This window comes from Nelumbo nucifera, chromosome 5, assembly GCF_055504915.1.
Source record: "Nelumbo nucifera cultivar China Antique chromosome 5, China Antique-T2T, whole genome shotgun sequence".
NCBI lineage: Eukaryota > Viridiplantae > Streptophyta > Magnoliopsida > Proteales > Nelumbonaceae > Nelumbo > Nelumbo nucifera.
In genome coordinates, this window is record NC_142653.1 from 66805910 (window position 1) to 66820958 (window position 15049).

Here is a 15049-nt window from a genome sequence, read left to right on the forward strand (position 1 = left end):
ACATTTATGCACTTTATGATTTCTAGTTGTTTCATGTTTCTTTATTCCTTTTAAGTTTTGTTTTAATTTTTGCTTTCTCTTGCTACTGTCATTTTTCTTTTGATTGATGAAATTTCAGCATGTGCAGCCAAAACCAAGACCAACTCAAAAGGAAGTTTCTTTCCCTTATTTTTGCTCTTTAACTTGCTTAGCATTGAGGACAATGTTACATTTAAGTTTGGGGAGAGGGGGAGATTGCAATTTCAGGATTAAATTTTTTGTGAAAATTTTTTATAAACCCGAGAGCATGATATGATTGCACCAAAATTTTTCAAAATATGTTTTAGCTTAAGTTTGTGATTGCTGAATTTTTCTTGATGACTAAAAGCCTATGATAAATTCTTGATAGAAACTGGATATGATTCAAAAAGAAAGATAAATGCTAATCTTGAGGATTGATTGACTCTTGTGTTAATTCTATTGTATCATGAATGTTGAAATTCTTGAGCACATTATGCCATGATCTTGTGAATTGTGTGCAACTTAGTGAATAATTATGTGAATTATATGGAACATTATGATCATTATGTGATATTTTAGAACTTGTTTGATTAGCCTTTGAGGCGAAATTTTAGACAACATATTACTTTAGAGATGATTTAGGCCATATTTGGATCGTTTGAGCCTTTTAAAGCCAACATTGATATATTTCAATCCTTAGTTACACTTTTAAGTTTTTTCAAAAGAATGGCATATGCAAAGCATATGATTAGCTACTATTCAAATTCTTTTCTTTAACACTCATTATACTTAACCTGTCAAACCCAAAAAACCATGATCTACCCTTCAAGAGAGCTTAATTTTGCACAATGATGTTGATGAATGAAAGAAGGGAAGATGAAACAAAAAGTGTTGAGAAAGAAAAAAAAAAGAGGCTTTAGAATATATCATGAGCCTAAAATTATGTACTGAAAAGTTTATTTACTACCCAAGAAGATCAAAAGAAATAAGTTTGGGGGTTGTGATATATGTGGAAAGAAAAATAAAGAATATGGGGATATTTAGAAAAATACATTTATATGTGCATATCCTTCTATGCTCTCTTGCTTTGTAATTCCTTATCCTTTCTTTGTTAACCCCTACCTAGGCCTCACATTACAAGCTTAATAAAAACCTATTGATCTAAAATTTTATAATTGTCTATATTAGTGGAGAATGATTATGAAATATCCAAAAATTTCAAGGATCAATTTCAAAGATCCACTGATTTGCATAATTTTAGTTAAGAAGCATGCATGAAACTTGAAAATTGGAAAAACACACACATACACCTCAATTTTCATTATGAGATTTTGTTAGCATAAGATTTATGTAATTCCTGAGTGGTATTTTGAATGCTTTCTAAGTTATATGCCTTATGCAATTTTTGAGGCATATACTTTGGAAAATCAAGATAGATAAAACATGATCAATTTATGATCTTAAGTATGATTTTATTCATATTTTGCTCGAGGACGATCAAAAGCTAAGTTTGGGGGTATTTGATAAGCCTATATATATATATATATATACAGACCTCTAACTTGATGATTTTGTTAATGATGCTTTTTGGAATTAGCATGGTATTGCACTAATTATGATGAAATTGTCTTGCAAGGTGATTAAGAGCTTTATTATAAAATTTTAAGGAAGAACTTGATTTAATTTATCAAGACAATCATAGAGGAAAGTCCATGCAACAATGATGTTCCATGATGTGGCCATGAAGAAGAGAATCCATTGAAATCGGATTTGATATGCATGCACAAAAAAAAAAGAAATTTCCCATTTTGATATAATTCCCGTATTTTGGATATAACTTCTTGCCTATAATTCAGAATGAGGTGATTTAAACGGATAATTAAAACTAAGAGATAGGGCTACAACTCTTATGTTTATCACACACCCTAATTCCACTGCCAACCAAGTGCAATTTGAGCTAAAAGTTTTGGGTCTGATAGTTGGTAGTGTAGAAGAAATAGGAATTCAATTTTGATCAAGACTAGGAGACCTAATTTGTGTTGACTTGGGAGTCTGCATGGAGAGGCAATTGAGGGTGATGCTGCATTATAAAAAGGACCATAAACTCAAGGCAAAGGGACATATCCTTAGAAAAAATTCAATAGAAGAGCAAAGAAGAGGCAGTTTCAACACGCTAGAGAAGGAGAGGAAGAATCCGAATCTAAGAGGGAAAAATGCTTAGTTGTTGCACTTGTCTTCTACCTATGCTAAAGTTTTCTTGTTATTGTATTCATTCATTGATGTGTTTTTGTTGGATTTTTTCTTTAATTTTCTTGAGTTTGTTGAATTTAATTATGTCTAGCTAAATTCTCTTAGCTAGGGTTTAGATGGATTTTGATCTTAGGATTATATAGTTATTTGATTAATTCAATTCAAGACCTTATTATTATTTGCATGAGGAATTTTTATTGTTGTGCTTAGTGCTTTAAAATAATTGGCCAATCTTTTAATGATTCGATGATTTATGCATGACTGACTAAAGGATTGTTATGAATTAGATCCTTAAGCAATAAAAATCACATGCTAGACTATGATATCGAAAGATGATTAGCTTATGTGTGGGAATCAAGGAAGCTTAGTGAGTCAAATCTCCTTCTACGATTAGAGGTTTCCAAAGAACTTAATGCTTATTTTTCCTTTTGACAACCACTTAGAAATTCGATGGTAGAATTGGATTAATAAAGGATTAACATGACTTGAGAAAGCTTGTTAATTAATTTAGGGAAATCCACCATCACATGCAAATAACTTTAATATACTTTAGGGTAATTTTGGTCTTGAGTTGGATTGAATAGGTAATTATATAACCTTGATTTAATGAAATCTAAACCCTAGCTGCATTGATTCATTGATTTAGTTTTATTGAGTTTTAGATTTGCATAAACTCTTCTTAATTTTTATTCACTTAATTGATTCATGAGTTCAACTTAGGTTAGTTTAAAATTAATCTGGTACTGTGATCTAGTCTCTTTGGGATCGGCACTCATCTCATCATTATGCGCATATTTGACTAAGGTACACTTGCCTAAATTAACTGTGCATAAATTACACAATAGGCAGAACACGACAACCCAATTAATTCAAAGTCCAATCCCTTTATTGGCTCCTATAGCAACTACACACCTGTAAAACAAACTCACAGTTGGGGATGTTGGAGGATTCGATCAGAAACAGGGATGAGTCTTCAGTAATAACCATATCAACTACCTGTCAACAAAGAAAAAACTACCTATTTTGACTTTTGATTATTTCTGCCATTCCAACGATTGCCTGGATCTGGTGTGAATCTTCAATGTATGAATATTTTGCTGACATGAACTATACTCACTGATTGTCTGGATCTGGTGTGAAAAAACGTTAATGGTAGCAGTGAAAAGTAGATTGATCCCAAATAGAGTAGGAGCAGATCTGCAAAAGATAAAACTAGTCGGTTAATGAAAAAGAAGAAGGAAGAATGAGGAAGAGGAGGAGAGGAAGAAGAAGATTCAATCAGTGGGCGGTTGATTTCGAAGAAGAAGGAGGAGGAGGAGGAGGAGGATAATGGTTCAATAGTGGTCTTACCTCGCCGGAGGTTGGTTTGGCTCTTTATTCGGCGATGGAGTTCTCCCAATCTGTTCGGCTCTCTGTTCAGCTCTCCCAATCTCTTCGACTGGATTGAAAATGAGGAGGGCAATCTTGTCCAAAAAATAAAAAAGACATTCAAAGTCCGGAATGGGAATCACATTCCCTAGGGAGGGGTCGGGAATGGCCATTCCCTCAAATGGGGGATTGCCATTCCGCTTGGAATGGGAATTGGATTCCTATTCCACCCAACCAAACGGCTGGAATCGAAATGGACCATTCCGATTCCAATTCCGAACCTCTATTCCTACGAACCAAACAGACCCTAAAATACAAAGTAATATAGACTATAGAAGACATAGATTCAAGATGAGAACAAAGAAGGAATAAAAACAGAATTCTAAATGACCTACTTCATATAGACTATTGTGGAATCTCTACATTAGGTTCGTGAAACCCCATTATTTAATTCTAGTGCTTGGAAAACTATATTGAATAGAAAAGGTAAGGATTTGAGACTGTTCATTTTTGTCAATGTTTGGATAGTTGATAAAGAGAATTAGATGACACTCGAAGGTCATTTTATATCTTTTCAAATGCTACTTAATGGCTGGTTAACTAACACGTTTTGAAATTTCAAGTACGGATTTGTCGCATTTTAAAATTAAGGAACAAAGTAACACTAGGCCCAAAGTGCAAGGTACTAATTATGAATTTTCCCTTTTCATTAGTTTTTTTTCAGATCTTGCCCAATCGACCCCTAGCTGGTACCGTGTACTATTTTGCTTTGTTTTTTTATTCAAAGTGTGTCAATATAATACATACATATGAAATATATGCCTATATTAAATTAGGGGTATAATTGTTATTCCCCAAGTAGAAGAACTTTGTTATAAGTAGCTCACCAAACATCATAAAATGAATAAGTACTAAAAATAATCACTTGTTTGAATATATATATTGAGAATAAACCTCCCAAAAACTAATGATCACTTATTTGAATACATACTTAAAAATAAGAACTTATTCAACCAACTACTTATTTTTCAAACATACCCTTAATTTGGTTATACTCTCTCTCTCTCTTTCTATTTCATAATAACAATGAGATGGTTTGAACTCATTTTCCCTAAGGCCATCCACGGGTTATTTAAAACACTTCCACAAATTATTTTGTCATGTAAAATTAGGATTCTTTTAAACATTTAGAGAGCAAAGGCTAGAGAGAGAAATAAAGAATTATTATTATTATTATTTTTATAAAACAAGAGTTTAAATCCCAAGAGAAAAATGAAGACTCATAACTTGATTCAGATCATTAATTAAAAAAAAATGAATGCATGTTAACAAAATCACCTTAAAATACAAATTAATGCGTATAGAAATATTCCATTAGTTTAATAAATAATTGTTTATGGCCCAAGAAGCAGTCTTTGAGGGAAAAACTTTGGCTGTTGGAGGCCCACTGAACATATCTAGGCTCATCTTGGACTTGGAACCAGGTCATCGTAGTTCATTCTGGTCCAGCCCAATACACGTTACAATTATGACGAGCCCAGCCCGGCAAATTGTCAACCCTCTCCGGTTCTCCCCTCCCCTGAATCAGCTTAAACCCTAGTAGGCTAGAACACTGGGAGAACTGAAGAGGTAGCCTCCCAGCAAATATCAAATGATGCAAAACTGTTTCAGTTTCCATCTCTAAGAAATCACTTTGTAGATCCTGCAAGGACCCGAAGATAATGGCTTACAGATCCTCCTCATCTGCTACCATGATATCTCCATGGAGTTCTTCCATTTCGTCTAGGGCCTGTAAAGTTCTCAGTTTATCATCATTCAACTTCCTTCATGGGTTTTGTACAATTTCCTCCACGGAGCCTCCTTCAAGCGAACCCATCTCTGCCAGCGAAGGAAGCTCAAGTTTGAATGAAGCAAATGCAGTTTCAGAGCCGCCGGCGGTGGGGGCTGAACTAGATACGGCGGCGACCGGAGAAGGAACGATCCCTCAAAGAACCCCAAGAGGTAAGCTTCGAAACCCAGAAAAGTTAGAAGATATAATCTGCCGAATGATGGCGAATCGAGAGTGGACGACCAGACTACAGAATTCGATCAGAAATTTGGTCCCTCAATTCGATCACTCGCTTGTTTGGAATGTTTTGCATGGCGCCCGGAACTGGGAGCACGCTCTGCAATTCTTCAGGTGGGTTGTAAAGACTGGCTACCGCCATGACCGTTCGACCACCTTGAAGATGATGGAAATCCTGGGCCGACATTCGAAGCTCAATCATGCCCGGTGCATCCTATTCGACATGCCTAAGAAGGGCATCGAATGGGATGAAGACTTGTTTGTTGTTCTTATCAATAGTTACGGGCAAGCTGGAATTGTCCAGGAGTCGGTAAAGATTTTTCAGAAGATGAACGAACTGGGTGTTGAACGGACGATCAAATCTTATGATGCCTTGTTCAAGGTGATCATGCGCCGGGGACGATATATGATGGCAAAACGGGTTTTCAATGCAATGCTCAGAGAAGGGGTGACGCCTACCCGCCATACATACAATATTATGTTGTGGGGTTTCTTCCTGTCGTTGAGGGTGGAAACTGCAAATAGGTTCTTCGATGACATGAAAAACCGGGGGATTGATCCTGATGTGATCACATACAACACTATGATTAATGGGTATTTCCGGGTTAAGATGTTGGAAGAGGCTGAGAAGCTCTTCATGGAAATGAAGGCTAGGAATTTAATTCCAAATGTGATTAGTTATACGACTATGATCAAAGGTTATGTCTCTATGGGCCGCGTTGATGATGCTTTGAGATTGTTTGATGAGATGGGTTCCTTCGCAATTAAGCCAAATAGTAATACTTACTCAACACTGTTGCCGGGACTCTGTGATGCAGAGAAAATGGCTGAAGCCCAAAACCTTGTGAAGGAGATGATGGAAAGACACCTTGCCCCAAAGGACAATTCAATTTTCCTAAGGTTGATATCTTCCCAGTGCAAATCAGGTAATTTGGAGTGGGGTGCTGATGTGCTTAAAGCGATGATTCGATTGCATATTCCAACAGAAGCAGCACATTATGGTGTTTTGATTGAAAACTTTTGCAAGGCGGGGGCGTTTGACAGGGCTGTTAAGTTATTGGATAAGGTGATTGAGAAGGAGATCCTATTGAACCCATCTAGTTCATCAGAGATGGAGCCAAGTGCTTACAATCCAATTATTGAGTATCTATGCAATAATGGACAGACAGGGAAGGCAGAAGCTTTTTTCCGAGACCTGATGAAAAGGGGTGTTCAGGATCCAGTTTCATTCAATAACTTGATTTGTGGTCATTCAAAGGAGGGGAATCCAGAATCTGCTCTTGAGATCCTTAAAATCATGAACAGACGTGCAGTACCATCAGTTGCTGATGCCTACAGATTACTTGTTGAGAGTTTCTTGAGGAAAGGTGAGCCAGCTGATGCTAAGACTGCTTTGGATGGTATGATTGAAAGTGGGCATCTTCCAGACCCACCACTGTTTAGGTCAGTTATGGAGAGTCTATTTGATGATGGAAGGGTTCAAACTGCTAGTCGGGTGATGAAAAGCATGATAGAGAAAGGGGTGAAGGAGAATATTGACTTGGTTCCTAAAATTTTGGAGGCCCTTCTCATGAGGGGTCATGTTGAGGAAGCCCTGGGTCGAATTGAACTATTGATGAATAATGACTGCATTCCTGATTTTGATAGTCTTCTGTCAGTTCTCTGTGAAAAAGGAAAGACAATTGCTGCTTTCAAATTGTTAGATTTTGGTTTGGATAGAGATTGTAACATTAGCTTTTCAACCTGTGATAAGGCATTGGATGCACTTTTAGCAGCAGGAAAGAGCCTCAATGCATATGCAATAATGTGTAAGATTATGCAGAAAGGTGGGATCACTGATAAAAGTAGTTGTGAGGATTTGATCAGGAGCCTAAATGCAGAGGGAAATACAAAGCAGGCAGATGTTCTCTCAAGGATGATCATGGGAGAGAGAAGCATCCAGAAGGGCAAGAAGGGGAAGAAACTTGCTGCAAATGCACATTGAGTTCCATGTACTTTTCCTAACCTTGAGAAAACTGAGAGCAAGTTGGATGGTTGGGTTCTGCTTTAAGAATTATTATGGGCTAAATAAGTCATGGCAACTTCTTTTTTTTTTTTTTTTCAATTCTGGGTTTTCTTTTTCTAGTTTTTAGGGTTATTGTCTTTTTTTTTTCTGTTTTTTGATTGTGGGGGATATTTGGATCTTTGAGTTTAAATTATTAGCCAAATATCAATTGGAGCTTTATTATCCTGTTTTTTTTTTTTTTTTTTCATTTTCAGTAATAGCCAAGCATTATCCAGAAAGTCCTGGTATGCTTCTTGTACACAAGATTTTTTACCATCAACAGGGTTTTGATTAAACTATGACAACTTTTAGATTTTGTTTCTTGTATGGTGTTCAGATAATCTGTGCCTTGTTACTGATAAAGGAAAAGAATTGTCTGTGCAGTCTCACTGTTAAGAATGGGTTTCATTATACACAGAAATTGCATATAAACTGGGTTTTTGTTTTTTTTTTTGTGCTATTGAATGTGTTCTATCACAAGGTCTGTCACTATTCTACCTGAAAATTGATTGTTTTTTTTTTTTTTTTAAATGTTGTGAAGGTGAATATTTTCCAAGAGCTTACAATGATACCCTATTTGTTTGGGAGGATGAGTCAATTGCTTTTGATGTGCTGGTGAATGATTATTTTGCTGGTGACAATGCGAGTATTGTTGAATCATCAATGGTAGGATTCAAAGTTTTAGAAGACTATTGCTAAAACATAAATCAAGTGATCTGACCATGTTTCTGGGCTTAGTGGAGCCATCTGGAAAATTACGATTATTTTCTTAAATCAATTGGTCTTGGTTAATGAGGTAGTCAAGGATTTCTTCCTAGCTTTTAGAGGGTTAAGGCAAGGTGACCCCCTTTCCCCTTTCCTCTTTACCCTAGTTATAGATGTTTTCAGTAGTTTGATCTCTAAGGCAGACATGGAAGGAGTAGTGAGAGGTTGGAGGATAGGAAGGAATGGGATTAGGGTAACCCACTTACAGTTTGCTGATGACTTAATAATCTTTTGTGAAGAGGGTGATAGGAGAACAGTAAGTAACCTCAAATCTTTGATAAAGCGCTTTGAGAGAGTATCAAATCTTAAAATAAACATGGAAAAGAGCTATGAACAGTAAGTAACCTCAAATCTTTGATAAAGCGCTTTGAGAGAGTATCAAATCTTAAAATAAACATGGAAAAGAGCTATGTGGTGGGTGTGAATCTGGTTGAGAGGACTATTGAGTCTGTGGTTGAGTGTCTAGGTTGTCCCATTTCCTCTTGGCCCATATAGTATTTAGATCTACCTCTAGGAGCCAACCCTAAGGAGAGCACCTTTTGGGCCCCGGTTCTGGAAAAGTTTGAGAAAAGGTTAGCCTCGTGGAAAAGGAACTATATTTCTTTAGGGGGTAGAGTAACATTATTGAAAGCTTCCTTAGCAAATTTGCTGATTTATTACTTCTTTATGTTTAGGATTCCTGTTAGGGAGGCCAAGAAGTTGGAGAAATTAATGAGAAATTTTCTTTGGGAGCCAGGGGAGGGAAAAAAGGATCACTTAATAAATTGGGGAATAGTGTATAGGAGGAAAGAGGAGGGTGGGTTGGGACTGGGAAACTTAGTTTTGAAGAATAAAACACTCCTAGGAAAATGGTTGTGGAGATGGCCCTTAGAACAGGAGAGGCTATGGCATGAGGTGATAGATAGTACACATGGCAGTTCGGGAAATGGATGGGTCATGGGATGCTGGTTGTGTATCACATCGAGCCACGTTGGCAACTCCTTGGAAAGCAATTCAGAGTATTCTCCCTTTTTTCCTCAACTGTATCAAGTATGATGTCAATTCTGGTACTTTTGTTTTGTTTTGGGAAGAAATCTGGGTGGGCAATTCTGCCCTTAAGGACAGTTTCCCTTTCTTACTACAAGGGTAAAGCAATCTCTCACTTTCTTCCAACATCTGTTTCTCCATCCTCTCTGAATTGGGACTTTGGGTTTCGTAGAGGCTTGTGGGATTATGAACTCTCTTGTGTTTCAGACATTTTGTCACTACTTGAAAGTGTTTTTCTGGACCCTTTAAGATCTGATGTGAGACTTAGGTCCCCTAATCCAAAAGGTTGCTTCACGTGTGCCGCCTTCTTTAAGTCCCTTTGCTCTCCCTCGGGACAAGTGGGTCTCCCAGCGAAGGAGATTTGGTCTAAACCTGTACCTCCTAAAATTACTATTTTCTGCTGGGAGGTGTTCTATAGGAAAATCAACACTTCAGACTTATTGCAGAAGAGAAGGTGTTTTATGAGTTTGTCTCCTAATTGGTATGTACTTTGCAGGGCTAATGGTGAGGATTGCTCTCACTTTTAACATGTTCTTTTTCTGATGCTATTTGGGGTTGGATCTTTGCTTTGTTTGGTTGCAGATGGAATTTGACCACAGACGTAGATCAGCTCTTTGACCCTTCCTTCTTTGTGTGGCTCACAAAAATTGGTAAAACAATGCGGAGGTGCATTAGAGCTGTTGCTTTGTGGACAATTTGGGAAGAAAGAAATGCGAGGATTTTCCAAGAGGAGAGAAATATTCAGAACGTAAAGGATTGCATTTTGACCAGGGCAATCCATTGGCTGAGATCATTGGATTCCTTTAAAATATATTCCTTTGATGACATTTGGAGGAACTGGATAGCTGTGGCTAGTAGCAGTAACAGGAAGAATAGGGTACCAACTGTGTGGGTGCCTCCTTCAGAAGGCTGGACAAAGCTGAATTTTGATGGTAGCAGCCAAGGAAATCTAGGTCCATCAGGGATAGGTGGGGTGCTGAGAGATAAAGATAGTAATATATTAGCTTTATTCTCAGGCTCCGTGGGTATAGGAGACTCTATTAGAGAAGAGCTTCTAGCGGCAGTACAAGGTATTCAGATTGCAGACCAGTTAGGAGTTCAGAATTTGCTTATTGAAGGAGACTCCGAAGTCATTGTGGGTTGGTTAAAAAATCCAGCTTCAATTATTTGATGCTACAGGGATATTATGAGGAAAGCTAATTGGTTTTCAAGGAACATGACTGTTAATTATCAGTGGGTGGGTAGAATAGCTAATAAGCCTAATACCATAGCGGATGGGTTAGCTAAGCAAGGGGTATCAAGGGAACACTTATTCTGGGCATCTCTGTAAACTTTCATCTCCTAGTCTGATGTAGTACTTTGTTGCTGTTGAGGAGAGGTATCAGCTCATGCCTCTCCTTTGGGCAGGCTGTATTGTAATTTCATTCTGATTATTATGAATAAATTATCAATCATTTATCAAAAAAAAATGATGGATACCCATTTTCCAGAAGAAAATTTCTAGACTAAAGATATAAAATCATTATGTTACATTTCCTCACTATTTTTGGTCAATTTTCAGATGCAATGCATTGCCTGTATTATAAGGTTTCTTCAAAGATCATAATGTTTTGTTATTTTATCTTGGCAGCCACGCCATGGGTCACTTTTAAAGTATGGACGGCTATTTAGATACACTCCTCATAAAGATTATTTTGGGAATGACTCCTTTACCTACACAGTATCTGATATAAATGGTAACATTGTTTCTGCCATGGCAATTATTTCTGTCCTCGGCATCCCAGTTTGTTTCATTACCTATTCAATTGAAAGCAACTGAAAACATGATAAGTCCCAGATTTGGGTAAGGTTCTACCCATTCTAAAATCAATTTAAATTTACGAAGCAAGGCATGGGTGCACTGGTGCAGGTCTTTCTCTATGATGTGGATCCGTTATTAGGATCATGAATTCAACATAAACCTGTATTTTACAATTATATCATCCCTCTCCCTCCCACCCTCCCCTCTCTCTCTCTCTCTCCCCCCTCTCCCTCTCTCTCTCTCTCTCTCCCCTGCTATATTGTATGTGTGGGAGACTGTTTAATATTACATCTTAACTCAATAATCATTTTTTGGTTCCTAATCAAATGCAACAAAAATAAAAGTATGTGTCATGTAATGTGGTAAGATTTTTTATTAGTTATTTAAATACTCATTTTGGTATTGAAACATATCCTGACCTTTTTCAGAGGATTCCCTGGATTTGAGATAGCGTATTCAGATCTGATGGAGAATATTTCTGTCACTCTCAGTTCACAATCTGGCACCATCTTTCTTTCTCCTATGCTAATGCAGTTTCAGGATTTAGCATGGAGTGGACTTTCTGTTAACAAAGGTGGAAAAGAAGGGAAGGGTTTGACATTAGTAGGTCTTGTTGAAGTAATTAATCATGCCCTTAGTCAATCCAATATCTTGGGTATTATGCAGTGCGCTACATTGTCTTTGTCTAAATTGAACACTAATCTTAGTTTTATGGGGTTTTTGTTATTCTTGTCTTGGACAGTTGACTTGTCCTATTAAGCCTCTTTAGATCTATCTTTCACAAATCATGTTTGCAATGACTATGCTCCTATTTTTATTTATCCTTTTGATTTCTTTGTAGCAGAAATGAGAACTTCTTTGGAGAAAAGATGTTATCCATGTCTCCAGCATGAACAAAAATGGAGCAAATGATGCCCAGGTTGTAGTTTCTGTGGAACCTATAAAGGATCCTCCATTTATTCATGCCTCTGAATTTATAATGCTGGAGGATGACAACAATGATGGTTTACTGATAAGAGACCAATTTGATTTCTTGATAGGGGATCCAGATCTTCTACACTTTCCCAGTATGCTAATTGAAAGATAAGTTTCTGTTCTTTTTTAATGGATATAGTAGTGATGGGAGACTTTATATCCCGTTGTTCTATAGGTTCCATTTGTCAGGACTGCATTCCTGTAGGTAACCCCAAAATAGTTATGATTAAGGCTGAGTTATATATATATATAAAGGGGTAGAAATTTTCTCAATATTTAATGTTTCAATTATTTTCGTCTCTTTTATGGTAAAATCTTTCATCCCCTTTTACCTGGAAATGGATGTGGTATAACGAAAAAAAAGAGGTATTGTCAAAAAGCCAGATGTTTCCTAATAGGTAATAATTAGATCAATAACTCAGTATGGATCAAGGAAGTAAAGTGGTCAATTGATCATTTTGGGCTATGCCACACTTGATAGATGGTTACCCCTTTTTTTTTTCAGTAGCTTCAGCAGTTTGAACCAGTAGAGAGAAGAAGAAGAAGAACTTGGTAGCTTAAACTCTACCAGTTGACCGTAATATGGATTAGGGGTTCTAAATATTGTACAGTGACTAAACTGGCCCCACTTAAGTATGGGACAGGATGTCTACAAGAGTGATATTAGAACTACCACATAAGCACATAACTTAAACTGAATGAAATGACTACTCTACCCTTATTCGGCTAACTCTAACACTCCCCCTCAAGCTAGAGAATATATGTCATATAACCCCAACTTATTATATATATAGTTTACTCTCCCTGAGCTTAAACCTTTTGTAAACAAATCTGCCCACTGATCACCCGAGGCCACATGTTGTGTGCTTATCTCTCCAGTAAGGACTTTCTCCCTCACAAAGTGGCAATCAATCTCTATGTGCTTTGTTCTCTCATGAAAAACATGATTAGATGAGACGTGAATTGTAGCTTGATTGTCACAGTACAATCTCATAGGTCTGTCCATTGAGAATCCGACCGATTTCTTGTAGGAGATTCCTCAACCATAGTAATTCACATGTAGTGTGTGACATGGCTTTATATTCGTCTTCAGCACTACTCCTTGCCACAACTGTCTGCTTTTTACTCTTCCATGTCACAAGATTTCCTCCAATGAATGTGTAGTAACCTGTAGTACTTCTATTTGACACTGAGCCTGCCCAATCTGCATCTGTATACCCAACTACTTCAAGTCTTCCTCCTGGTTTGTACAATAACCCACGGCCTAGAACTCCCTTCAGGTACCTTACAATTCTAAGAACTGCATTCCAGTGAGGTATTCGAGGATTTTACATAAACTAGTTCACCACACTGATTGCAAAGGAGATGTCCGGTCTTGTGATAGTCAGATAGTTCAGCTTCCCCACTAACCATCTATATCTTCCTGGATCATCAAATATTTCACCTATATCACTACTCAACTTAGCATTTGGTTTCTTGGGAGTTTTAGCTGGTTTTGCACCTAGTAGCTCTGTTTCATCCAGTAGATCAATGACATTTTCTTTGGCATAGGTTTACACCTTGTTTTGATCTGGCAACTTCTATACCCAAGAAATACTTCAACTTTCCAAGGTCTTTTGTTTGAAAATGGTCTTGTAGAAAGACCTTTAGTTTATCAAATCCCCAATTTGTCATTGCCAGTTATGACAATATCATCCACATAGACTACTAATAAAATCTTTCCGGTTTCTAAATCATAGTTGAACACTGAGTGGTCAACCTGACATTGTTTCATTCCAAAATTCTTCACTACACTAAAATTCCCAAAACAAGCACGGGGAGATTGTTTCAATCCATAAATTGTCTTTTTCAGTCTACACACTTTACCATCCTCCATTTGAGCAACAAACCCAGGTGATTGCTCCATATATACCTCCTCCATAAGGCCACCATGAAGGAAGACATTTTTAATGTCAAGTTGAAACAAGGGCCAATCATACATAACTGCTAGGGAAATTAAGACACGGGCGGAGCCAATCTTTGCCACTAGAGAGAAGGTCTCCATATAGTCCACCCCATACAACTGCGAATAACCTTTACCAACAAGTCGGGCCTTCAAACGCTCCACACTACCATCCAGCAAGTATTTAACAGTATAAACCCATTTACAATCCACAACATGCTTATCGGGAGGAAGAGTATTGAACTCCTACATTTGAGTATGCTGAAGAGTAGAGAGTTCCTCATATATTGCTTGACACCACTCGGGTGAAGTAAGGGCCTCTTTATAGAGATATATGACAATAGTGAAATAAACTGGCAATGTGAAGCGGAAAGGTGAGGGACTGAAACAAATATAGAAATGGGATGGAGGGTACAACTACGTTTACCTTTTTGTAAAGCAATGGGAAGATCAAGCTTTGAAGGTTCTGGGACAGGAGCAACAACAGGATACACTTTCTCGGTTTGAGAGTAGCCAAGAAAGATACACTTAATAGAGTGTGCATCCAGCTTGTCTAACCCATGACTCAAATTGTGAACAAAGCATACACAGCCAAAGACCTGGGGTGTTGATGGAAAGGGAGACAAGGTAGGGAATAGGATAGAAAAGGGAGACTGACCATGAAGGACGAAGGAGGGCATCCGATTAATAAGGAAACAAGCAATAAGCACAACATCACTCCAAAATCGTTTAGGAACACTCATATGATGAAGAATGAACCGAGCAATTTCAAGGAGATGGCTGTTCTTTCATTCAACCACCCCATTTTGTTGA

General features: G+C 37.4%; 1 protein-coding gene across 2 annotated transcripts in view; it reads left to right on the forward strand.

The window, feature by feature from the left end:
- The first annotated feature begins 5168 nt into the window (after positions 1 to 5168).
- The window catches only part of LOC104586482 (large ribosomal subunit protein mL102 (rPPR5)-like), a 68405-nt gene continuing 58524 nt past the window's right edge, over positions 5169 to 15049 (forward strand). The window contains exons 1-3 of one of the 2 annotated variants that reach the window (XR_016076590.1): positions 5169 to 7674; positions 11149 to 11254; positions 11748 to 11937. Coding sequence is in view for 1 of the 2 variants with exons in the window: in XM_010243732.2 (XP_010242034.1) it covers positions 5340 to 7667 (2328 nt within the window). In the remaining variant the exon portion in view is untranslated. Of the gene's footprint in view, positions 7675 to 11148; positions 11255 to 11747; positions 11938 to 15049 lie in introns of those variants that run through there. The other variant, XM_010243732.2, reaches the window with a different exon arrangement.